Below are 26367 nucleotides of genomic sequence, written 5' to 3'. Positions count from 1 at the left end.
TGTAGGGGTGTGTGTGTGTGTGCGTGCGTGCATGCGCAGGTAAACACAAAACATAGAGATGGGGGGAAATTGTGTGTGTGTGTGTGTGTGTGTGTGTGTAGAATGTTCTCTGTTTTCATGCTTAAAATAAAATGGCTGGAACCTCCTCTTCTTCACTTTCACCTTCAGGTGGTTAATGCTTTGTCTCATTAACAAATGAGCCAGTGTGGTGTAGTGTGGTGAGGAGCCAGTGTGGTGTAGTGGTTAGGAGCGACAGACTCGTAATCTGGGGAACTGGGTTCGCATCTCCACTCCTCCACATGCAGCTGCTGGGTGACCTTGGGCCAGTCACACTTCTTTGAAGTCTCTCAGCCCCACTCACCTCACAGAGTGTTTGTTGTGGGGGAGGAAGGGAAAGAAGAATGTTAGCCGCTTTGAGACTCCTTAGGATAGTGATAAAGCGGGATATCAAATCCAAACTACTCCTCCTCCTCCTCCTCCTCCTCCTCCTCTTCTTCTTCTTCTTCTTCTTCTTCTTCTTATCTTTGTAAGTACCCTTAAAGTACCCTTGGGGGGTTTTGTGCCTGTTGTTACTGAACTAAGGAAGATTTATAAATAAATTGTCACTGTATAGTAGATAAGAAGCGGCCACTAAAACAGGGTGCAAGGAGCAAATAAGGCTTTGTGCTCAGTCCACTTTTTAATTTTAGTGTGGAGTATCTGATGGGAATTTGTGCAGTTGGAAGATCTGTTTAAAAACAGCAAGAACCTAGTATTGAGTAAGATGCAATGCCAGTTCAGTCAGTTGCTTTATATGGAATGGGAAATGCTGTCTTGTCCTTCATGTTAGGCAGCAAAATGTATTGAGTCAGCCCTGCTGTTAGTTAGTTAGTTAGTTAGTTAGTTAGTTAGTTAGTTAGTTATATATACTTGTCTAACAGCTTTACAAGATTCCAATTCTGTGCCACCCAAGAGGAACTTGCAAGACCAGTGAGGCAAAGCTGAACAGATCTGCCCTGTTTTGCTCACGTAGAGGTCATATTTACGGAGGCATCTTGAGTTCAAATTAGGAAGAAATCTCATATAACAAAGTAAACATTTGACACCAGAACTAAGTCCCTGCAGGGACTGCAGAGAACATCTTGCCCACTGTGGGAAAGGGCTGAGCAACAAACCTACCCTACCTTGCCAAGAAATTATCACAAATTTTCAGAAGATTGGGGCTTATCATAAGCCAGGGACCCTGTGACCATTTGCTAATATAAAGAAGAGTTTCCGAATCTCTTTTTACTTAGAAAGGAACAGTAGTTTTAGGATCAAGAATCTAATATTGCATCTAATTTCAGTATGGAGTTTTCAAGAGATAATACAGTGGTACCTCGCAAGACGAATGCCTCGCAAGACAAAAAACTCGCAAGACGAAAGGGTTTTTGGTTTTTTGAGTTGCTTCGCAAGACGATTTTCCCTATGGGCTTGCTTTGCAAGACGGAAACGTCTTGCAAGTTTGTTTCCTTTTTCTTAACACCGTTAATATAGTTGCGACTTGACTTCGAGGAGCAACTCATAGAACGCGGTGTGGTAGCCTTTTTTGAGTTTTTTAAAGACTTTGGTGATTTTTGAAGCTTTTCCAAAACTTTCCCAACACCATGCTTCGCAAGACGAAAAAAATCGCAAGACGACAAAACTCGCGGAACGAATTAATTTCGTCTTGCGAGGCACCACTGTAACCTGGACTTCACATGCCAATTTGCGGCTCTCCAGTCTTTTTGCTGCTATACTTTGCCAAGCCAGGCCAGGTTTTGACTTAGCACATTGGTCCAACCCAGGCTCATGGCTAAGTTCTCCAGACTAGCCAATGAGCTGTAGCAAAGTCAAGCTCTCTTCCCTCAGTAATGCTTTTTCGGAACCCCTGCTCCTCACTGGCGAATTGTCAGGTCTCAGTAAGTTTATTATTCTTAAAGAGTAATAATGAGGCTTGTCTCCAGCTTACTGAATTGTGTCATAATGAAGAGTTCTGTCACACTGCAAGTGCTAGTGGTAAAACTGCACAAAAATCTGGATGACAGATGGACAACTTTTCAAATAGAACGATCCTCCAGCTGACGTTTCTGGGTATTTGATCTGTAGTTTAATAAGTCTTCTAATACCCATCAAAATCAGAGTCCTCAAACATGCTATTTTTGGTAGTTTATTCCCTTTTGAACATGGGCTAGTAATAGATATATGTACAAAACCCAATTCTGTAAAATGTCATACCCAGCAGGCCTATATAAGCTCTCCCTTTTCTAACAGAGCCTCTATGCTTTTCACACACAGTATAATAATCTGACCATGAAACGTTTGCTGAAACAGTCCTCTGGCATAGTACTTCAGGGCATGACTAGATGCTATGGTCAATCTATTCTAATCTGCCTCCTCCCAAAAATAATAATTGCTGCATTTGTTACCATTCTGGTCAGTTCCCATATTAGAGGCATTCAGTGAACTGGAAGTGTTAAAACTATCCATGTATAGAAAAGGCCCACTATCAGATAAGGCAATTTAACAGATAAAGTTATTGTGCCCTGCTATGATCACTAACCATGAGACTATGCCCAGGATTCTCCTAGGAAATGGGTATTTTCCAATAAAAAAAATTACCGAATGTCTGGTAATTTGTCCGAATACTTTGTCACAAATGAATATTTATGAGTAAATTAGTTTCTTAGCAACACCAGAATGCTATTCCAAATAAATAGCAGAAACCAATTATGAACCAGAAACCAATGCTTGAAATAAACTTCAGAGGACATACTATCTATGAAGCTTTGAACTTCCCACATAAATTTCATCCATGAGAATGATGTCCCAGATCCTGAAAAGCCAGTCCCATATTGGTTAAAAACTGCAGATCTTCTACAGACTTGTAACTTTGGACTTGGTCACAAATTCTGTCTGAGGAAAGAACTGTGTGGCAGGAGCAGCCCTGTCCTTCTAGCTTGGACATTGTCAGCTCTCCTGCCAGATCTGATTGGGGTGGGGTGAAAAAATGCTTCTGGAGAGGAACTGCTCTCTATCAAGGGCAAGGCAGTCAGATCTGCTAGTGGCATCAGTGGGAAATTGATGCCCTCCAAGACATCCAGAATCTGCACAGACAGAACTATATAAAAGTATTATTATAATAACAACAACTGTAATTTAAGAACCTGCACATGGATTTGCTTTTCCCTCCTCCTTCCCATTCATATTTTTCTCATGCGTCATGCCCTTTTAGATCGTAAACCTGAGGACAGAAACCATCTTAGCACCGATTTCAGTAACTGATATTAACTATATGTTGAACACTACTGAGTGCAAGAGTTCCACAGCAGCTTGAGATGAGTTGAAGCAGAGAAATGTCAGGTGGTAAGAAGGTTAAGCACATCCATTCCCTTACACACACACACACACACACACACACAGAGAGAGAGAGAGAGAGAGAGAGAGAGAGAGAGAGAGAGCGCATTACCAAAGGTCCAGATGATCCTGGCTGCACCTGTTCTTTGCATTTTCACTTTACAAACTGTAATGTGCAATGTGAAAAAGAAAACTACTAGAAGAGCCACAATCAGGTCAAGTCTACCATCGTTAAGTGAAACTCAGTACTGTGATAACGGCACCTTGCTTGCACCAGCTCTCAATTTCTCCAGAAACCAACAATAAGAAGCTCAATAGGAGAGCATCTGCTTTGCATGCAGAAAGTCCCAGGTTCAATCCTCAGCAACTCCAGGTAGGGCTGAAAATACCCACTTTCTGAAATCCTGAAGAACCACTGCTGCCCAGTGTACAATCTCAGGGTTGTGGGTTTGAGCAAAATGATTCCTGCATTGCAGGGAGATGGATTAGATGAGCCTTGTGGTCCCTTCCAACTCTGCAAATCTATGATTCTATTATTCTATGGACCAGTGGACTGACTCTGCATTAGGCAGCTTCTTAAGTTCTGATGAATGTAACCTTCCTCCTAAATCAAAACTGATGACTCACGCTCTCTGCTGACATCACTCCCTAAATTGCAGCTCTCCCAGCTCTTTCCACAGAATTCTCATGAAAGCAAAGACTACTGAGGAGCAATATGTATTAGGAGAATGTAACTGAAAGTGAGCATTTCCCTATTTACCTTTCTGTTCTCCACCCTTGTGAGGCTGTGTACACACTATACATTTAAAGCCATTGTCCCTCCCTCAAAAGAAACCTTGAAACTGTAGTCTGTTAAGGCTTGGGATTGTTGCTCTATAAGTGGTAGTAAACTACAGTTCCACTGCCACTTTGGGGGAAATATGTTTAAAATGTATGATATACATGCAGCCTTGGGCTACATACACACAACATTTTAGCCTAGAATCATCGGAAATTAATTGTTTTCTATTGCATGTTTCTATTGCTGAAAGCACTTCCTCAGAAATTGGTTTCATTCCAAAAACAAGAGCTCATAGCAGATTGATTTTGTGTTACCTAACAATGGGTGGTGGGGTGGACACCACACCTGTCCAATGACATTGTGAGTGGTGTATATCAAGATCACAATCACCACCTGGGACACTTGCAGGGAGGAAGAGGAGTGGACTACCTAATTAAGGGGAGGGTTTTCAAGTGCATATCGAATAACCACCCTCACCCTCACCCACAGCAGAATGTAGAATCCATCTAGACTAGAAAGCAGCCAGTACACTCCTGAATTCCTTACTTGATTATATCATCCTTTTTCAAAAAGCATCTGACTCTTGAGCTCTACTAGAAAAATATTTGTAACGTTCTGCATTTCCCCCCCATAACTGCTCTAAAATCCAATATTGGTTTAGGTTGCAGCTTTTTTCCTTTGCTCTCTTCCTTTCTTTTGCACTACAAGTTTAATTCCTTAGTAAACTTTGTGAATGTCATCCTAGATATACTGCGTGCTGAAGACCAGAGTCAGATCTGTCGTCATCAAGTGAAACTTAATCAGACCTCCACCTTGCTTATACAAGCTTTGAATTTGTTCAGTGTCCACCGATGAAGAGGTTTATCGGCTTCCTTTTCAGACACCATGACTCATACTCTCTTGCTTACATCACTCTGTGGACTGCAGTTCTCTGACTCCTCTGTTCAAGACATTTCAAGCAGGAATGGACATGGCTGCAGAGATATTTTTTAAGACATGCTTTGTAAATAAACTACTTTTCAGTTATCTACCTTCTTCCTGCCTTCTTCCAAAACCATGAGTTTAAAAACTTGCTTAAGCAGTTTCAGGAAGCACTTGCCAACTCCCAATGTACAATTTATTGCAAAAGTTGCATTTTTATTCCATATTGCAGCAATGTACTGAAAGGGTAAAGAATGCTCTTTATTATGCAGGTACTATAAATGGATACATTTTGGCTACATATACTGAATCCAAAGTAGTTTGGAAGCAGCCAGGCATGAAGGGTTAGCATTCTTAAACTAATCAGAAGAATGATCTGTCTGGGATTAGTTTAAGAATGCTAACGAATAGGAGACGAGATGTTCTCTGTCTAAAACTATATTACACATAGATAACATTTTAGTGAAATCAAGGGTGCTTCCAGAAAACCTGTTTATTCATCTTGATTTGTTAGGGAGGTTAGACAACAGCAGTTTAAAGAGAGCTTGTTCTGATTTGTTTGTGGGGAGGTTAGATGGTGTTATGTCAAAACAGGTGTTATTTCTCTCACTTTCCAGTGCACTTTCTCCTCACTTACTTTATCATAAAAAGTCCTCTCTGAGTGACATGAGTTTGCTGCTCAGGACCTCCCAAACAACTATAATTGTGCAACCTGAATTTGCCAGTATGTGACTGAATCCCCACTTCAGAACAGTGGCGGTCTGGAAGCGCCTCAAGAAACAGAACCAAGAGGAGCTATGCAGATGAAATAGCACGTCTGAATCTTTTTTTATTATTTTTAAAAAGATATTTATTGAGAATTTAAAATTACAGAGAAAAAAAGAAAAAGAAAAAAGAGAAACAAAAAAGGAATTAAACAATACAAGTCAATAAAAAGAAAAAAGAGAAAACACACAATACATCAAAACCAAAAACAAAAGCAAACAAAAAATTAAAAACAAACCCAATATTCCCAAATCTTTATCTTTCGTTAACTTGTTTCATCGACCTCCTCACACCTCCCTTTTTTGTATTCTAGTTATTAATTATCTCAGCAAATTCTTTCCATCTTTCACTATATTCTGTCCTTAAATTGTCTTAATTTATTTTAACCTTATCTTACCATAAAAGCCCTAAAACTTAAAACTTATTTGTACATAACTCCTTATAGCATTTCTACTAAAGCCAAATAGTTTCATTCCAACATTTTTTCTAACACTCATTAATTTTACAATAATTCTCTAAATGAATTTTTAAACTTTCTTCCAATCTTCATCCACCGTCTCTTCTTCCTGGTCTCAGGTTCTGTCAGTCCTTTCTATCCACTCCATCTAGTCCATCCACCTGGTGATCTTCTATCCGAGGCTATTAACTCTTTTCCATGTCCCTTCTGCAGATCTTCTTCATATTTATACCTGCACTTTACTTTGTCTTCTGCTGATCTTGTTCTTAATTTCCTTCCTTTATCACTGAGGAGTAGAGCTCGTGGAGACTCCAACCTAACAATGTCTTTATCCCTTCTCGACAGGTCAGCCCATTCTCCATAGTCAGCACTAAAATCCAAAAGGTATTTGAAGGCATGTTTCAAAGTCCCTCCAAAGTTAAAGGCCCCCACAAATCCAGACTCCCCCTGGCCCAAAACCAGATCCCAGAAGCCAAAACATCCCTGCATAGGGGGATCTATCCAACTTCCCATCTCCAAACCAAACGAGACTCCATCTCTCCAAATCTGACTTTCTCCAGATTCAGTCATCAAAAACAACAGCTTATGTTCCTGCAAGGCCGCGGCTCTCTCCACTTGTATTACTTGAGGTTCAACAACAACCTCCTCCTTTGTCTTCTGCACAACTTGCCCTGTCAAAGCAGATTCCTGGGTCGGTTCCTGAGTGATTTCTATATAGGTATTCACTGTTTGTCCAAAGTTATTAACTGCAACAGTCATCAAATCCATCTTCTCATGTAGCTGTTCCAATAAAGCGCTTGTCTTGCAAAAAGCAATCACTAAGGCTTCTTCTGCGCACATTCTTGTTCAAGGTCAATGTCTGGTTCTCACGATCTTTAATCTCTACAGCTGGAGAATTCCCCAGATCGACTCCAACAACAGTTTCAAAAGCTCCCTCTAGGGGAAACAATTTCTATTTGTATCCGTCCTTTTGAAAGCAGATCCAGCAACAAAATTACTTTCGTTTTTCAAATATTTTGTTCCTTTTAAATGCAAAAGGAAACATTGGAATCAATATGTTTCTCTTTTTTAACTATCTGTCAAGAAATGTTTTATTCACAGTCAATGAACTTTCCCAAAACGTCTGTCTCTGGCACCCCGTTCCCAGGTTCAAGACGGTGGAAATTTATCTTTCTTTACTCTCTCTCCTGCAGGCTTAAACCATCTAAGGTTTCCCCCCTCTTCTCCTGCTTCCAAGGGGGGGTTAGTAGTTTTAGCCGATGGAGATTTAGTCCTTTACAAAAGACTTTCCAGACTTTAGCTTGCAATGTCTTTGCTTCAATCTATTTACAAAAGCGGAAGGCGGACTTCCTGTTTAGAACCTTCCCGCTTCGGTGCCAAATTAAGATGTTTCATAGTCCAATTTTCCGTTCTACTCACGGGTAGTTGTTTAAAGTCCAATTGTCCACAGGAAAAAGTCAGTGCTCTCCGGCAACAGCAATGCGGCTTCACTCCGTGAAAAGAGCAGTCGATTCGAAGCACCGCGTCACTCACCCCACGTCGCCCCGGATCCCCGAAACCGAGTTTCCCCGTGAGTAGGGGAGGCGCAAAAGCCGAATCCCACGTCCACAGGCTTCTCCCGCCTGTGGTTTTTGGTGGGTCTCCGCCTCGCCGTGGCGGTCCAGACCCTAATTTCCACGAAGCGGATTCCTCTGAATCTTGATGACTGAGATTACAGGCACGGGTTAGGCTGAGCAGCCATCTGAATGGTAATCCCAAGTGCAGTCCTTTATCTCTCCCATGTAAACAAGTGCTTGTTATTCGCCCCAATAGGGAAATAAAAGGTGTTGCCCTTCCAACCATTGCTATGAGAGCAAACCCTGATTTCTATTGCTGACACAGGTTCACATGTCATACTAAGGCAAACTATAACTTAGCACAAATTAGCGAATGTGCAGGTTCCCAGTTAGCTCACAGCCACTTTGCTCCTCCTGCAGTCATTCCACTGCTCTACTGTGGTAAATCACAAGTCAGTGTGTTGTCTGAACCCGGGCTTGTGAGCTAACCAAGGTTGCTCTATGGTTTGCAGCCGGTGGTTTGCCTGAGGGTTAGACCACAAGTCCAGGTTCAGATGACAGGCTAAATCAAACCATGGCTTAGTCCAGCACAGCAGCAAAATAGCCACAGAAGGAGCTAGGTGGCCACAATATCCTCAACAGGATATTTGCACATTTGGTCCTTGGTACTAAGCCATGATTTGGATGAGTGCTACATGCAAATGAAGTTATAGCATGTGTGTCACTCATTAACAGAAATTCTGAAGAGGGGATACAACAAAAGTGCACTGAACAAACTCCACCTCAGCCTGCAGAGGCCACTGCAATATTTTCCTGCTCCTTCTTTGTGTTACAGTAGAAGACTTCCCTCTACTCTCTCATACATTCCAGCCATTATAATGGTGGGCACTTTGCTAGACAAAAGCAGAGGGTATATGCCTGAAAAGTACATTATTGCTACTTCTGATGGAACATGCTTATTCAGGATCCAAATACTTTGTCTAACTGAAGCTTAAGTGTCTAGCCATAGGGAAAAGACTTGACTCTCAGTTATAGCCAATATGTTTCCTCACTATTGTCACACCATACCGATAGCTCACAGTGGTGGAGCTTCATGCTCTGGCACTGGGGGGCAGAGAGCAGGTGGGGGCATGGTGTGCCGCCCACAGGGGTGTGCGTGTGTCCTGGGGGCATGGCACACCCCTGCAGGGGCATGGCACCCAGTGCAGGCAGAGGAAGCAGCCGTGATGGCACCCCACTGGGATCACACTACTGGGGGCAATGCACTCCCCCCACACTCCTCTTCCTCCGCCAGTGATAGCTCATCCAGGCTTGCAAATACAGGGCCCAAATCTAACCTTGGATCTTCATCTGCATGAAAACAGGAATTAAAGTAGGTAAGGTAATGAGAACTTAACACTGTTTCACAACATAAGTCCACAAAAAGCCAACACCAGACTGCAATATGTTAGAAGCAAATAGGCAAACCAACAAATAGGAACTACAGCTAGATATTAAAAGATAATCTGTTATCAAAAACCAATATCCATTCAGTTAGAACCCCACCTACTCTACACTGAGGGGGGAAAACCGAGCAAGTTACTCACAGGAATACAAGTCAGTTGTTGAACCCACAAAAATAATATGCTTTAGGCTGCAATTCTGTCTGCAACACTGCAATTTAGGTTGCAGTTTAGGCTGTAACACTGACACAGCATTAAGCCCCGCTGATTACAGAGGGACACTTCCTAGCCAGGATGCACAGAATTAGACTGTTACTGTAATTTCCTTTCAACTAAGTCTATGACTTGAAACTCAGTGAGGTCCCCCACCGGGTTTCAAGTTGCTTTTTAAACACTGCTGTACACACCATAGAGGAGACAGGGGTATCTTCATACCATGTCCAATTTGTTTCTCCACAGTGAACTCCAGTTTATTTGTGCATGGGTCAATGTCAGCCTGAAATGTACACACATCAGTTTAACTACAGCTTCCACTGGTTTGAGGTGAAGCACATCAAAAGAGCCTTTCTCAAAAAGCTAAGGGATACAGATGGATCGTGTCTAAAATAATGTGTACTCAACTTCATAGACCAGCGGTGGGAGCACATGACAGTGGACAAGTAGGCAGTAATGTGTAGCGAGTTTAATTGTTCCTCCCAAATCCCTGTTCAAATCACTGCCTTGATCTGCAAGTGAAATTACATGGTGCTTTACTAATGGCTCTGCCACAGGAACAGCTGAACTAAATAGTTCTATCATAGATCTAACAACCATCACATGAATAGGTACATGAGCCAAGAAAGGTTTGGACATGATCCCTCCCTTCCACACACGCCGGTGCTGTGCAGCAAATCTCTTTTGAACTAGAGGAGAGTTCCAACAAATTTGGATATGATATGGGGGGTGGGGACTAACAGTGAAAGCTAAAATTGTACAAGACATACCAAGAACGCTAGACACACCTGAAATACTGTTTTGGTACCTGGCCTATAAACAGTTACAGTGGTACCTCGGGTTAAGAACTTAATGCATTCTGGAGGTCCGTTCTTAACCCGAAACTGTTCTCATCCTGAAGCAAAGTTCTTAACCCGAGGTACTATTTCTGGGTTAGCAGAGTCTGTAACCTGAAGCGTCTGTAACCTGAGGTACCACTGTATTATACATATTAAGTGAGAATAGCCATTTTTTTCTGTGGGTTATCCTGTGGTGCCTTGAAAAACTTGTCATTCTCTTAATTTTTGTAATGTATTTTCTTGAACCAAAAACCTTACTGGCTAAATTTTGAACTTCTCCCACATTTTGTGGTTGTATCACAAAACAGCAATGTTTAATATCCTGAGTTGACGAGGCAGCCATAAAAATATGGAAACCCTGTTAAAACTTGTAGAATTAATCTCAGATAAATTTTTTAATCTTTTTTTTTAAGGAGCCTACATAAATCCTGAGTTATAATGACTCCTTTTCATCAGACAATACTTACATTGGTAAATTCAACTGATGTTCTTGCACTGCCATGGTGTGGACTGGACATCGCAGCTCGCTTAGTGGAAACTAACCCTTGGCTACCATCCCAAACCTTATTTGTAGACTCCTTCAAGGTCATCTATACAAAGAGCCTTTTCATCAACCTGAAAACTGGTACTGTATATAACTTTTCTCGAGTTTTGTCTAGGATTTTCAGTAGACAATTTAACAAATGCAACCCTATTTCTCTGCATACTGTATGCTACATTGCATTTTGCTTTAATGTAATTGCTACTATAAAATATTTTTAATAATAATAAATGCTTATTTTTTTAAAAAAGAAAACAGCTCAATTAGACAAAAGGGAAGGATCACCTGCTCCACACACACACCCCAATATAGGAAAGCTGCCTTATTCAGTATTATCCTACTCTAACTAGCACCAGCTGTTCAGAGTTTCAGGCAGGAGTCTTCCCCAGCCACACCTGGAGGGGGGGAAACAGGAATCAATTGCACCTGGGACTTTCTGCCTGCAAGGCTTTCTCTCCCCCGGCGCTTCCATCCACCCAGCACAACCCGGAGCGAAATTGCCCCGCAGATAGACTGGCAGCAGACGTGCAGCTGCGCAAGTCTCGAGCAGGTGAGCCCGGCACGAACTCCCGGCAACACTAACCTGAGGCGAAATTATTTCTGGGAAACAACACGAGCGCCTTTCTTCGGGACCCGTCCTTCGCTCGTTTCTAAACAAATAAATAAAACCACCCTCAAAATCCCAGCACTTGCCAGAATCCTAAGAGCATCTCTCTCCCTCCCGTCTCAAAAAGCGAACCGCAAACGCCTGAAGTAAAACTCCGCTTCTTTTCGGAGCCGGGTAGAGAAGTCCACCGACTTCTTCTCGGCTCCTCCCGCCTCTTCGCTCCGCGCGGGATTGGCGCAACCAGCCTTTTCCGCGCTCGCCTTCGAAGCACGCGGACTCTACCATGGAAGCGCGAGGGGGGGGGGGAGGCCAGGTCTCTCCTCCTCACTCGACCCCGGGGGAAGGAGAAACCAAAGGGGGGTGCAGCTGCCTCCCCCGCGGGCGCTCCCCCCCCCGTCGAGGCTGCTAAAGGGGCCAGCCTGACACTGACCGGCCGCGGTAGCAGCTCCTTGGCGGGAATCCAAAGAAGCTCAGGAGGAGGCGAGCTTACCCTCCGGGTCAAGTCTTCGCTTCTCCCTCTTCGTGCCGCCTGGTCGCGGGTCCCAAGCGAGACTGCTGCGGCTTCCCGCCCGGCCGCTGCTGGTGCTGAGCTCCTGCACGAGGAGGAGCATCCCCTCCGTCAGCCCCCCCCCCTCCCCGCGAGCGCAGCCGGGCCCTGGGGACGCCTCCCAGCTCGAGCGCAGCGGGCGGCTCTCTGTTGATGTTGCTGCCGCCGCCGAGGCTCGGTGCAGAGAAGCGAGACCCCTGCCCGGGCTGGCGCACAGCTGTCCGCGGACGCCGGCTGCCGCCCCTCAGGCGCCCTCTGCTGGCGCGGCTCGGGAAGCGCCGCGGCAGTAGGCAGTGTGCGGGCAGAAGACATTCCGAAAGAAGGGCGAGCCCCTTGCGCCCTTGCAAGACCTCGGAGGGGCGCGCAAGGATATGGGGAGGCTTGGCTAAGAAAGTATCAGGAAAGAACAAGGGCGGGGAGGAAGTGGTGGTTTCGATGGCTTACGTGCTGGCTGTAAAGGAGGCGGCAAAGTTTGGCACCTGCGTTACACACGCAGAGTGACGGGCAAAACTGCAAGTTTTGTGCTTTTATGTCGTAAACCACCCTGTGATTCTCGCGGGAAAGACGGTGTAGAAATTGGATTAGTAAATGAAATAAATAATGGTTAATAAGGATTTAGGTGAATTCATGGAGAAGGCGGCTCTCAGCAGTTATTATCCGTCTATCTGGAGCAGTGGCGTAGCGTGGGTTGTCAGGACCCGGGGCAAGGCAAGTAATTTGCGCCCCCTAACCCGTGGATTTGCGCCCCCTAACCCCCAGATGTTGCGCCGGCCCCCCCTGCACCCCCCACGCTACGCCACTGATCTGGAGAGTCAATGGAGTGCACCTCTGGGGGGTGAAGTCAAACTGCTGCCTTAGCAGCACCCGGGATGCAAGCCTGAGCAGTCTGTATGGAGCTTCTGGGCTGTCCACCAGACGACAAGACACACACACACACGCCTCGCTGATGTGGTGCAAGAGAAAGCAGAGCAATAGGCTTGGCACCAGCTTTACTGCAGGAGTTGCTAGAAGGAGCCCTAAAAGTCGCTATCCAACCTTCTTAGCAGCTCCGCTCCAGATTTGTGTAGGGTTTACTCCTTAGCCTTTTCTTATTGATGCTTTTGAATTATGGTGCTGGAGGAGACTCTTGAGAGTCCCATGGACTGCAAGAAGATCAAACCTATCCATTCTGAAGGAAATCAGCCCTGAGTGCTCACTGGAAGGACAGATCCTGAAGCTGAGGCTCCAATACTTCAGCCACCTCATGAGAAGAGAAGACTCCCTGGAAAAGACCCTGATGTTGGGAAAGATGGAGGGCTCAAGGAGAAGGGGATGACAGAGGACGAGGTGGTTGGACAGTGTTGTCGAAGCTACCAGCATGAGTTTGACCAAACTGTGGGAGGCAGTGGAAGACAGGAGTGCTTGGCCTGCTCTGGTCCATGGGGTCACGAAGAGTCAGACACGACTAAACGACTAAACAACAATCCCAAAGATGTCCTGTAAGGTAGCGGGAGTTTAGGATCAGCCTTTTCCTTCTCCTTGAAGGACCACCCTCCCAGACTGATGAGCCCCATCTGCCCCTCACGTCCCTCTACATGTGCAGAAAGCTTCTTGACTGTTGGACCTACTATTGGTCTCATCTGCTCAATCTGGCAAAGCCTGTCTTCACATGCAGGAAAATTCCCCTACTCACCAAGGGTTTGAGATCCATTGGTCACCCTCACCTGGTTTTGCTGGCCAGTCGAAGCCGTTTCCCAGGGTGTGGCTGCTTGTCAAATGCTGACCCCTTGTAGGAGCCACAGGTGAGAACTGAGTGCAGGGTAGGGACCAAAGCTGGGCGAACTACCACAGAAGGGGCACAACATGTTCCCCACCAGAGGTATTACCCCTCAGTGGCTACTAGTTACTGAAGACTGTATGCCTCTTAATATTGCTAAGGAACCCTAGAGGAGAAAGTGTTCATGTTCTGTTTGGGGGCTTCCATTAACATGGGCCTCTGGTTGACCATGATGTTGGACTAGATAAGCCTTTGGTCTGATGTAGCAGGGCTCTTATGTTCTAAGAAACTGTTGTGTCCCTAAATACAATTGTTGTTGATTGTTGCCCTGTTTCTTCATAGCCTGCATACTTTGCCAAGTGGTCTTTTCTTGCAAACAAGTGGCTCTGTATCTGATCGCAACAGAGGTGATAATGAAGATTATCTCATATAACCAACATGCTTATGTCTAATTAATGCATGAAGGAGTTAATACCATAGAGTAAGTTGTCCTGTCAGGCTTTGCTGTGTCCACTTCCCCTCACCTTAGGAAGAACTAGGTCCTCACCTCGGCCCTCCCGATGTTTTTGAGACTACAATTCCCATCATCCCTGACCACTGGTCCTGCTAGCTAGGGATCATGGGAATTGTAGGTCGAAAACATCTGGAGGGCCGAGGTTGAGGAAGCCTGAACTAGGTAATCAGGCTTATTGTTCTCTCCCAGTCCACCTGAGAAGCTCAGCATATAAATAGGTTTGAGTTGGTTACTTCAGCTCAACCGTATGCCTCTCATCAACCATTCTTGAGTGACCTTCACCAATAATTTAGGAACTTTCACCACTGTAACTAAGCCAGGTTTTACAGTCTCTGAAACTTTTTCTAAATGCTGTATGGAAAAGCACATGAATATGTCCTTTGGATAAATTGTAAGTAAACAATTTTTTACTTACCAAACATGTGGTCTTTTCTATGGTAGGGGAAGAGGGAAACTTTGGAACTCACTTTAAAGGGCACATATTTTAAGCCTAACAGCCTATATTTCTATGCTTTATTTCCATGCTGCATATTTTGTGATTTAAAATATCTGCTGGGGTTCTCTCACGAAAGAGTATTTGCCCCAAACTTGAATCTTGGCATCCAGGAATTCTCATTTTATTCTTGTTGTTTTCCTTACACCAACAGAAAATTGGTAACTAAGAAAATATGGCTTTGTTTAAAACACTATTAAGTTTTGCCAAGCCCCTTTGACAATTTTTGATGTCGAAGGATGTTGCTAGGCTGCTTAATTGCCTTAGAGTTTTTCTGGTGTGAACACACTTGTTTCAGAATACTATTCACAATACAACCTCTGTATTGCATCTGTGTTGAACAATTATTAGATGCTGGGAAGTCTTTTGTCATCTTAGGGTAGCTTAGTATTTGCAATTAAGGGCTTTTCTTTCTCTGTGTGATGGGGAGCACCAAGCACAGAGATATGTAGGCAAAGTCGGATATCATGGCTATTTTCACCACTACACCTCTGGAGCTGATTTTTGCCACCACTGTAAACAGAACACTAATGATAAAGAATTAGCCATGGTTTTTACAAAAGATCATTGGTCCTTTCCAATCACTATCTGGTCACCAAGGAGAGATTCTTACAACCATTTTCATCATCGACACAAGAAGTCATTTTAATTGACTTTACACATGACTCAATCCTGTGCATTCCGGCCCTGTGCATGGTTCAGTACTTGTTGATTCAAGCCACTTTAGCAAAGAAAGAAAGAAAGAAAGATTAAAGGTGGTTCTGCCCACTGGAAGCCAATGCAGACTTATTCCAATCTTTATGGTATCTGTATTGGATCTGAAATTGTTTTTGTATTTTTTGTTGTTGTCATTTCCCCTATTTTTTATGTTTAATCACTTTGGGATGTTTCATGGGAAGTAATTAATAAATGAAATAAAAATGATCTTTGACTCTCATAATTGGGGCATCTTGGGAGAAATTTTGGCCCTGGGTGAGTTAATACAAAACACTAAGAATATTTTTGCAGGGAAGCCTGCAGTAATTCCTTCCCATCATATATTCAAAAACCCATAGCTTTAAATGGAAACACCCTACTTCTTCCCTGTTCAGAAGTATGATTGGGCTGCAAGGAAAAATACTGGTAGCAGCAGAGGCCCATACGCCTCCAAGAAACATCGCAGCAGAGACTAGGAATTAGTCTGACTGGAATTAAGTACACTTCCACTTGCATCCCTTTAGTCTGGGGCCTAAAAGAGCAGGGAATGGAAGTTAGGCAAGAGTATTTCTATTTTAAATTGCTCCTTTGCCCCTTAAAGGGCCACATGGGTGGGATAGACCTCAGTTATGGACCAAATCTCCATCTTCATCTCTTTTTTTCTTTGTCACTTTTCCATGGTAAACCAGGTTCAAAGCAGCTAACAGCAACATCACAGGCAATATATGGCAACTATGACACCCCTGCTAAAAAGTGCTGGGGGTGAAGTCCACCTAAAGGCTATGCCCTTTGCCCCAAAACATTTTATCGTCATTCTGTGTATGTACGTACACGTGTATGCCCTGAAAAGCCGCGTTGAGCCTGAAAGTGGCAGGAGACGTTTTTCTTCACAAATACTCCAGCACTCAGCCCTGGTATCGAAGACAGATTTCAAGAATGAGCCTCGACCCTGCTAAGAATCAAGAGTGTTGTTTCCAGACCGGGGGGGGGGGGTTGTCACAAACGGGTAGCTAGCACCTTAAATAATCGGATTTTCCATGGTGAAGAGGGGAAAACTGCGGGCTGCTGCTTCGACGTCGTGCGGACACTGCGAAAAAAAGCTGGCTTGCGCCGGCAGCGCCGCTCCAGCGACAGGCGCGTGGCCGCGGCATCTTCGAGGGAGCCTCCAGTGCTTACTTCAGACACCAGAGGGAGCTGGCGGAGGAGGAGGGGGTGGTGCCATTCTTTGCGCACCTCCGGCTTAGGGAAGGTGGAGCTGCGGAGCAGGGCGAGGACGGGGCCGCCTCCGCCACTGCCGGGAATAGGGACGCGCCGCCGCAGCTCCTGGGGCCATGGAAGAGTTTCACCCCCATAACGACGAGGTAGTACGGACTTCCCCCTCCTCCCCCGGCCAGCGGGAGCGGGGCGCCCTCCTCGCCCCAGCCCAAGCTCCCTGTCGCCCCGGCGGGCAGCAGTGACCTGGTTTTTCCTCGGCGCAGCGCTTGGCCGTGGCGCGCGCTTCTACTTGAGTAATTAGGTTAGGGACCCCCCCCCCGACTCCAGACACGCGGGGGCGGAGGCGCCTCCCGTTCCTGCCACCCGCTTTAAAGCGTGTGCGTGGAGGGGGGGAGGAGAGGGGCGCAAAAAAACCCCCCAACAACAACCATGACTTCGTAAGAGGCCGGCTTGCGCTTTTCAGTCTCGCTCCGACGTGGGTGGGCCTGGTCTGCATAAAAATGTCACCTGGCTAAGGGTTGTTTTTTAAAAATGTATTTAGTGTACGTCTCCACCCAGCCAATCACAAGCGCCGCTTGTGGGATCGTAGGCGAGGGAGGCTCGGTCCGCCCAAGAATGCTGTCATTGCGACGCCCGTCCTCACGTGGACGGGGAGGGTTGCGCGCGCGCGCGCCCCCGCTCCCAATTCAGGCCACTGCAGAATAATGGCAGACGGTGGTGATGATGGTAACAAAATAGGGTAGTGAAAAGAGCCTCCCTTTGCTTTGAAGCTCAATTTGGAAGTGCAGTGGATTCCAAGGTTAAGGCCAAGGGAGGATGGAGGAGGGGGTGGGAAGAGGAGCACGTCAGACAAGAATCCCGTGTTTGAATGCCTGCCCCCCCTCTGCACACAATTGAAAAAGGAGAAGACAAAACCTCATGCAGGTAGAGAAGGATGGTGTAAAAGAGAAAGGGTAGCGCTCTCCCTGGTATGATGAGTTTTTGTGTGTGCATCCAGGCAATCTTTTTAATGTGGCAGCATTCAGACACACAATCCCTCTGCTCTTTTCCCACTTCCCCTCTCCTGCAGACCTTTCCCTTTGTTGTTATCCCTTGATTCTGTGACATGCTTAGCCTGGTATTTTTTTTAAGAAAGTTGGGGTTGTATCCATTGCCAAACATAATCAGAACAGACCCATGCTTAAGCCTATTTAATTTCAGTGGGTCTACCCTAAGTAGAACTATGCAGACTACAACCTTTGGAGGGTCTGACTGTCATGTCAAAGCATTTACAACAGGGGTAGGCAACCTAAGGCCCGGGGGCCGGATCTGGCCCAATCACCTTATCAATCAGTGTGTTTTTACATGAGTAGAATGTGTGCTTTTATTTAAAATGCATTTCTGGGTTATTTGTGGGGCATAGGAATTTGTTCATTCCCTCCCCCCCACCCAAAATATATATATATAGTCTGGCCCACCACATGGTCTGAGGAATGGTGGACCAGCCCAGGGCTGAAAAAGGTTGCTGACCCCTGATTTAGGATGTAGTTTTGTTTTATCCTGTGTCAGTCTTGTGTAATAGAGGATACTGCTCACTCGGATAAGGTGATACATTAGCTTTGACATAGATGCTGATGCATAATTTCAGGACACAGCCAGAAATAGTGTGATTGTAAAATCCATTTGGGATGCTGGTGATTGTGATTTTTTAATAACACACTTACGTAACTTGGCATTTATGCAGCTGCCGTGCGCATCAAATTCATGAGCTGGTGATATCGCCAGAATAAATGAAAATTATGAATATAAGGACCTTGTTTTGGAGAGTTTTGTGGACTTTTTGAATAAACAAATTCTGTCTTGGTTCATTATTTCTTCCAAAACCTGTGTGGCAGCTGCAATTTTATTGTTTTATATGTTGTATTCTAAAACGCGTAAGCAGCTCTAGAATTAAACTGTATGAAGGGTGATAAAAATAATAATTTAATTAACTAAATCTCATATTATTACAGATGACCTTCAATGCTGAAGAAGCGCACAGTATTATTAAAGATGTAAGTTGCACGTTTCAGTATACAGTACAGTATTTATGTGTTTTGGTGACAAAATGAATTTTTGCAGTTTTCTGTTTCCAGGAATAATGGGTATCCTTGAAAGACTTGCACCAGACATCCTGTCTTGCCTATTCAAAACTGAGTCCCACTATATTTAGTGGGGCATACTCCCTTGCTGTGTTTAATTGCACTCTTGAGCTGCAGTCATATGGACGTCTATTGGGAATATAGCTAATTGAATTCAATGGGGCATTTTTCTGAATAGACATGCATAGGATTGCACTATCAAGATCCAAACTCTTTATACTAAATTTTCAATATTGGATGTTTAAAATTTTGTACATTCTAATAGCAAGACCAATGGCTTTGATCATACTCTCTTGCTGACAGAAGAGGAAGGTGGTTTTTGCTAATTCTTTCCCCCCTCTGCAGTCCTCTGACTTCAACAATCTGTTCCAGGGAGTGTGGACATTGTGGAACACTGGGAGGTGGCAGTAGGGCCTGCAAGGGGTATAAGGGGGAAATTCCCTACTTGTGCTAGAGAGATGCCTCTGTTGTACTGGAATCATTCCATGAATAGAAGGAACCCTTTTGATTCATGAAAATACAATTCTGGATATTGCCTTTTATAACACTCCACTGTAATGTTAAGCAGCACTAAGCGTTCTGTATATGTTCTGTTGAATTCTGCTAAAAGCAACACACCCTGTAGAACACAATTTGTAATGGTGACTGAGATGGCAGTCCTGTGCCGGTGAGCTGTTTAACTGTCCTTGAAGTCAATTGGATTTATTTCTGTAGCTGTTGCTATTTTGACTGTTGTTTGACTGTGGCCCCGGCAGAGAAGCTGCTCAGTATACGAAGGCAATAGGACCACCCTGGCTGAATTTCAATGCTGCAGCAACTCAGAATTGTAGCATTTACAGTAATATATCCAGCTCAGCAGGATATTTTAGTCCTGTAGGGAAAGAAATTCAGATTATTAAAACGCTCTTCTGGATTCTGCATGTTTGTTACATGACTCTTACCACTGAGATGGGAATGGTATAAACAGTTCAGTTACTGATTTATGTGCCTCCATTTAGGAGCTCTAGCCTAGGAAAAGAGGCAAATGAGAATCTCTTTCTGACATTTGAGTTCCTTTACATAACAAAGTGGGGCTGGCTTAAAAGTATATATGTTTATGCTACTATCTATTTTTAATACTTGTATTTAATCAGATTTTTAAAAAGCATTTTATTCCTTTCTAGTGCATAGAAGGTGTTCTGGGCAAGGCAGATTACAATCATGACAATGTCAATCAATGGACTGCAGCTATAGTAGAACAATCTTTAACACAACTGGTAAAACTGGGGAAAACGTACAAGTACATTGGTAAGATTCTGTGCATATATACAGTTAATATTAATTTTACAATTAATGAGGAGAAAATGATTTCAGGCCTACTTTTGTTAGTAAAGGACCCCTGACAGTTAATTCCAGTCACAGACTACTCTGGGGTTGTGACGCTCATCTCGCTTTACTGGCCAAGGGAGCCGGTATTTGTCCGCAGACAGTTTTTCTGGGTCATGTGTCCAGCATGACTAAGCTGCTTCTGGCGAAACCAGAGCAGCGCACGGAAATGCTGTTTACCTTCCCACCAGAGCGGTACCTGTTTATTTACTTGCACTTCGACGTGCTTTCGAACTGCTAGGCTGGCAGGAGCAGGGACCGAGCAGCGGGAGCTCACCCCGTCGTGGGGATTCAAACCGCCAACATTACGATCAGCAAGCCCTAGGCTCAGTGGTTTAGACCACAGCGCCACCCACGTTCCTATATACTTTGTTAGTAGAATGAGGCATATAAGGTGCTATGTGCTGCACCCCACCTACCTTCGTGAGAGCATTGAAGGCAGTTTTGCTCCAATTTATTATGCATTTTACTATAATAATTTGGGATGTGGCGGGTTGGCGAGGGGGGTGGGCTCCATTTTCAGATTCCCGTGGCGTTTATTGGTCATCTGGTGTTGATTATCTGAATCAGAAAATTAGCCAGGCATTTTCAACAGACTTCATAAGCTTAGAATATCAGGGCTGTTCAGGAAGCAGTTCACCATTTTGAGGAGGAATATGTCTCATTGCTTTCTTAAATAAAGGAAATTTAAGGAAAAAGGATCGCGCTTTTGCAGCATAGTGGCAACTTAAATAATATAATTTGTTTTTGGAAAAAGGCAGGGGATTTTAATTCATACTTTAACCACCACTTAGTCCTTTCAGTTGTATAAAGGACTAGTGAAGTCTGATTGATTAATCTACTTTATTGATAAACATGGGATTTTGTTCTGTCTTCAGTTACCTGTGCAGTGATGCAGAAGTGTGGAGCTGGTCTGCATACAGCAAGCTCATGTTTTTGGGATACCACAACTGATGGTAAGTGCCTGCCTGCAGAATTGAAGCAAACTACTTCATGAAAAAAATGACTTTTCACTTATTGTTGTGAAACATTATGCTGCAGTTGAAAGGCGGTTTGAATTGGCAGCCCACATATAGCCCCCAGGATATAATAGGTATATAATAGGTACTTCCTGAAATTAGGATCATTTCACCCAAACTATATGTTACCCACTCTCTTTACCCAGGTCCCCAAATGAGAAAGAGATATAAACCTGCTGATAAGGCCAGGCCAAAATGAAAAGGGCTGACCAATCGCTTTTGGTTGCATGGAAAAAATGCTTTGGCAGAAGGCCAAGGACTGTTTCTTTAGATGAGTTTAAATCTGACACGGGATCGTTATTGATGCCTAAGTTTGAGTAGTATTTGAACTTCATTCACTCTCTGGATCAAATCCGTCTTACTGCCAGGCATCATGAAAGATAAGAGACTATTCTCCTGGATAGGTGGTTCTAGTTCATGAGGGCAGACTTCGTTCAAAGCGCTGAACAGCCCTGGCAGACTTCACTCCTCAGCATGACTGTTCCAAATTCATAGTTATACAACTGAAAGAGAAGAACTAAGCTTAACAAGGTTAAAAAAACAAATCACCAAGTAATCATATATGCCAGTACTTCAGTGACCGATATGACTTGAAACTGTAACGAAGAATGTTCATATTGTTGTAACTTTATATTCTTTTTGTTTTGTGCTCAGTAAGTTACTTGATTAAATATATTACACTACAGACTTGTACAGACTTGTACAGTGGTACCTCGGGTTAAGTACTTAATTTGTTCTGGAGGTCCGTTCTTAACCTGAAACTGTTCTTAACCTGAAGCACCACTTTAGCTAATGGGGCCTGCTGCGCCGCCAGAGCACAATTTCTGTTCTCATCCTGAAGCAAAGTTCTATTAGTACCCGAGGTACTATTTCTGGGTTAGCAGCGTATGTAACCTGAAGCGTCTGTAACCCGAGGTACCACTGTATTCATTTTCTACTATGCTGAGTACTGGCAGGAAAACGCTGAAATGTGTACCAGCACTGGCGTTGTCCTTACTTTCTAAGAAAAATCACATTCAAGGCAGCTTAGCAAAAAAATGCAACAAAATGTAAAAAGAACCCTAGCAATGACGCATACAGTTTTAGTGCACTGAGCTGGCCATAGCTTTATGCCTGGGGTAGCAGTAGCCACCAGCACAAAGGAAAAACACGTCATTGTGCCTGAGTTGATCACCCGAGGGCTTTTATTTTTTGCAGAAGAAGTAGCTGGAGGGAATCAGGGGGCTGCCTGTGGCCTCATAAGAGCAGCCCTCTTCATTATCATTGGCAAAAAGTTTGATTTTCAAAGTGCTGTAGGTTCTTAGTCAACTACAGGAATGGCAACTTGGACTAGATCACATGCCCACCATCAAAGTCCTGTTGACAAACTGAATCCATGCTGTAGTGTGATTTAATTCTATTTAACCCCAGTGACCATCTATGAAGGATTTTTCTGAGTTTCTGACTCCTAAGATGCATTATTGTGCAAGCGTTGGGACGAAGAGCATGAAAATGATTATCCAGAAGTATGTTCTGCAGAGTTCACAGAGATCTACTTCTTTGTAAGCATGTTTAAGGTTGTGGCCCAGATCTGTCACCAAAAGCAATGTCTGACAGCCTCTAGGGATTATCTTTCGTAAATTAGTTCGGGTTATTCGGTTGTCCTCTTAAGAATGAATATAGAACTTGACCACTTTCTCTTCTTAAATCCACTATAGGTACCTGCACAGTTCGATGGGAAAACCGAACTATGAACTGCATCGTCAATGTCTTTGCCGTAGCCATTATTCTGTAGCAAACTGGACAAATCACACTAAGTTATGCCAAAGCCTTTAAGAACAAAACTATCAAATTTCTTATAGTACATTGTAAGAATGATTAAATGAAACTATATTTATGCACTAAAGAGAGAGCAGGAAATGTGCTATTAAAAAAAGTCTCTGCACAATATATATTATATTATAGTATATATTATAGTAAAGTGTAATCGTTCGTCTTAGCCAGCTGGCAGCTTGCTAGAGACCAGCTGTAAAAGGAAAAGGACAATGTTTTGAGCATTCTAGGACTGTGGTTCTCTCTGCTCCCCACCCTGCAACCTGCAAGAAGTGATGGAAAAGTTACGTAAAAATAAGAAAATGCATGTTTTCCCCCACATTACCACTGGCACTTCATACACAGCAGCTTAAGATAAATGTAATCAGTAAGAGGCAAGAGAATATTATTTGTAACACATATATATAATTGGTTCTGAGTTATGGGAGTTGATGCCTTAGAATAGTGGTTTTAAACCTGTGTTCCAAGGAATCCTTGCACTCCCATCTGTGCTGCTTCAGTATAATGGCTGATCTTTGCCCCCTGAAAACTAGAGTTGTGAGAGCGTGTTGTTTGCTGTAATGCACACACTCATTTGATGCAGTGCAACAGCTACCACATAGTCTCACGCGCGCAACCCAGAACATAATTCCAGCATGAATAGGTCCCACAGCAGGAGAAAAAAGTTCCCTGAAAGCTGTATGTTTGAAATCCACTGCTGCTTAGACTATTGGTGTTTGTGATTTATAATGCGTAATAAATTAAGCAGTGAGGGGGGAGGAAGCAGAAAAACCCAACAAGTTGTAAAATAATATTTTCATGTTTTAGGCACAAAATTTATAAAACCAAAGTACCTACTTTTCTCAAACAGGGTATGAATGTTCAGCAAAAGAATGTATTTTTCATGCTGTAAGGCTGTGCTTAGACTGTGGCACAATTCTTAAGGCACATTCGTCGAAGTAGGGAAATTGTATTAAAACATTCTGCAACATTTGGTTCAGTTATTGGTGCATTAACAAATATTTGGTGCATCAGCACAAAATCACAAACCAAAAGCATTAAAATAATGTGCAGACAATACATGTGCAAATACTTTAGATTAGGATATTAAAAGTTTAGCAATGCTCTCATGATACCATTTTATTGCATATCTCCCAGGCAGGACCAGCCTTTGGCTCTTCAGATTCTTGAAGAGAGTTGTGCTTGCTCATTTCAAACTATATAAAAGTAATGTTTCATATGTAGCACTTGGAAATAGAAAAATTTGAAGTGGGGACTTGTCTGTGTCTTAAGGTGCACTTAGGCTGTAGGTATGTGACTTACAGAATAATTAACTGGCTACAGTCCTTACTTCCTAGTAGTGTTCATAGAGTTAGACCATAAATCCTTGCTATTTATGTTATTAGTTAAAATAATTCTGCAATCCTATGCTTACTTGAGAGAAAATTGCATTGAAGAGAGTGGAACTTACTTCTGAGTAAACATGCAGGGAATCAACAGTATGCTTCTTGCTTCCTAGATCTACCTAAATTAGAAAATTCTCCACTTCAGTCAAGTGGGTAATCCTAATAACTTGAAGAACCACTCAAGCAAATATTAAGTACCTTTGCAAATATGTTTAGTATATAGGATTCTATTTTTTCATAAAAAGTTACATTGTTTTGCAGCTATTTATATACCTAGTAGAACTTGAAGTTATACTGTTGCATTAAGCATTTTTGCCTTTTGTCAGAACTGCAACAAGCTGGTTTCAGTTGCAGTTTATGTTTAGAATTTTTTTTATCATTGCAATGGTTTTGCTTTGAATTACTTTAACATTATAATATGTAAAGCACCAAAGGTCTAGCTGTTTTTCGTTAATAAAGTTGCATATTTAAGCAAATACCATGTTTATATTCCATATTGTTATAGCGTGAACACAGATATCTCTGTACTCTTTAAATGAATGTACATATCTATAGCAACAGAACTAAAATACTATGCGAAGTTCTCTCACAACTCTGGATTCAAAATTTGCTCTCTTTCTGGGTGCAAGCTATTTTCATCTTTTTCCTGAAGCAGTAAAGGATAATAATGAAGAGAGAACATTTTACAGAGGGCGGAAACACTATAGAATATAGATGAATGCAGTTGTCTGAAACAACTCCTAGTAAAGGGTTTGGCCAGAAAATAAAGACAAAGGTACAATCTACCTTTTACAATTTTTTATAGTAAACTTCTGATGCTGTTACTGAGACTAGATGGTTTTATTAGCAATTGTATTTCTGGGTTTTAAAAAATGCAGTTGAACATAGAATGAATGCTCATCAATATATCTTATGGCAAGATTGCACTAGAAATTATGCTGGTATTGGTTTTAAAATAGGTACAGTTTGTTTTAACTAAAACAAATAAAAATAAAAGGTGCCTGCCTTACCTATATTCTTGTGTCTTTCAGATGAATGATTGCTAGAGCATTTAATAGGGTATTTTCTGTTCTAAAAATATATTCTAGTCTTTTCTTGATGTGTTGAGATCAAGCTTTCTTTGTCATATTCTATTGTGTTAAAACAACTCCTCAAGCTACTGTACCTAATGCTTTTTAGGCACAATCCCTGATAAAATTCTCCTCCACAGGCCCCACTGAAGTGTGTGCTAGCCATGTGAGATCACAATGTGCTTCTGAACAGCTCCCATTCATTTCATTCAGCCTTAATATCTCAGGAGACATTCAGTGAAGCTGAATTTTGGCAGATTCAGGAGAGAGAAAATACTTCTTCACACAAGAAGAAACAGCAATGGCTTAGGGGTGACTTTAAAAGGGGATTAGACAAATTTATGGGGGACAAGGCTATCAGTGACTACTAACTCTGTTCTTTCTCTATTGTTGGGGGCAGAATGCTCTGAAAGCCAATAGCAGGGATTCTCAGGCAGGGAGAGTGCTTTCTCTGGGCGCATAAGCATCTGGTTGGCCACTGTGAGAACAGAATGCAGGACTACATGGCCTTTGGCCTGATCTTATGGATTTCACCCTATGTATTTAGCATTGGTTTCAAATGTTAATTTAGAGGCCCTTTTGTGCTTCGTGCTGAAAAAGAGCTCTGACTACTTTTCTGAAACTGGTGTCACTACCATACTTGGTGCATACTTTCCTTCTGTTCCATCAAAACAGCGCTAGAATAAATGTTGGCTGGCTACCCCTCGTAGTGGTTCAGCAGGGACACTTGCAAGTTTTAGCATATAGGACACAATGATGCTGTTAGCAAAGAAAGGCTGGGGGAAAGTATGTGAACCAAGGAGGAAAGTGGATTGTGATTTACAAAGGGTATGTGTATGTAACTTTGAAGCATTTTATAAACCTAAATGATATAGTTGGTTGGTTGCATCCTGTTTCAT

At 43.1% G+C, this 26367-nt stretch overlaps 2 protein-coding genes across 5 annotated transcripts in view; one reads left to right on the top strand and one right to left on the bottom strand.

The window, feature by feature from the left end:
- Nucleotides 1-12247, bottom strand: part of SYTL5 (synaptotagmin like 5) — a 68268-nt gene extending 56021 nt beyond the window's left edge. Inside the window, exon 1 of one of the 3 annotated variants that reach the window (XM_083498375.1) lies at nucleotides 11967-12247. The gene's annotated coding sequence lies outside the window, so the exon portion shown is untranslated. Of the gene's footprint in view, nucleotides 1-11452; nucleotides 11685-11966 lie in introns of those variants that run through there. The other 2 variants (XM_083498371.1, XM_083498373.1) reach the window with 2 other exon arrangements.
- Nucleotides 12248-16672: 4425 nt separating this feature from the next.
- Nucleotides 16673-25413, top strand: DYNLT3 (dynein light chain Tctex-type 3). 2 transcript variants are annotated; one of them, XM_083498399.1, is made up of 5 exons: nucleotides 16673-16843; nucleotides 18689-18730; nucleotides 19981-20104; nucleotides 21061-21138; nucleotides 22899-25413. In XM_083498399.1, exons 1-5 carry the CDS (start codon nucleotides 16814-16816, stop codon nucleotides 22973-22975), a joined length of 351 nt encoding a protein of 116 aa, XP_083354525.1. In that variant the 5' UTR covers nucleotides 16673-16813; the 3' UTR covers nucleotides 22976-25413. The 2 variants fall into 2 exon arrangements, with proteins under 2 accessions (XP_083354525.1, XP_083354526.1); XM_083498400.1 differs by having other exon boundaries at nucleotides 16674-17621.
- The last annotated feature ends 954 nt before the right edge of the window (nucleotides 25414-26367 follow it).

This window comes from Podarcis liolepis (genome assembly GCF_965112155.1).
Source record: "Podarcis liolepis genome assembly, chromosome: 4".
In the NCBI taxonomy this organism is placed as follows: domain Eukaryota; kingdom Metazoa; phylum Chordata; class Lepidosauria; order Squamata; family Lacertidae; genus Podarcis; species Podarcis liolepis.
This window is presented reverse-complemented; position numbering and strand designations above follow the sequence as displayed.

Coding starts and splice junctions, on each gene's coding strand:
- DYNLT3 (XM_083498399.1), top strand. CDS start 16,814: ATGGAAGAGTTTCACCCCCATAACGACGAG. Junction 16,844..18,688: donor TTCACCCCCATAACGACGAG/GTAGTACGGACT, acceptor ATATTATTACAG/ATGACCTTCAATGCTGAAGA. Junction 18,731..19,980: donor CGCACAGTATTATTAAAGAT/GTAAGTTGCACG, acceptor ATTCCTTTCTAG/TGCATAGAAGGTGTTCTGGG.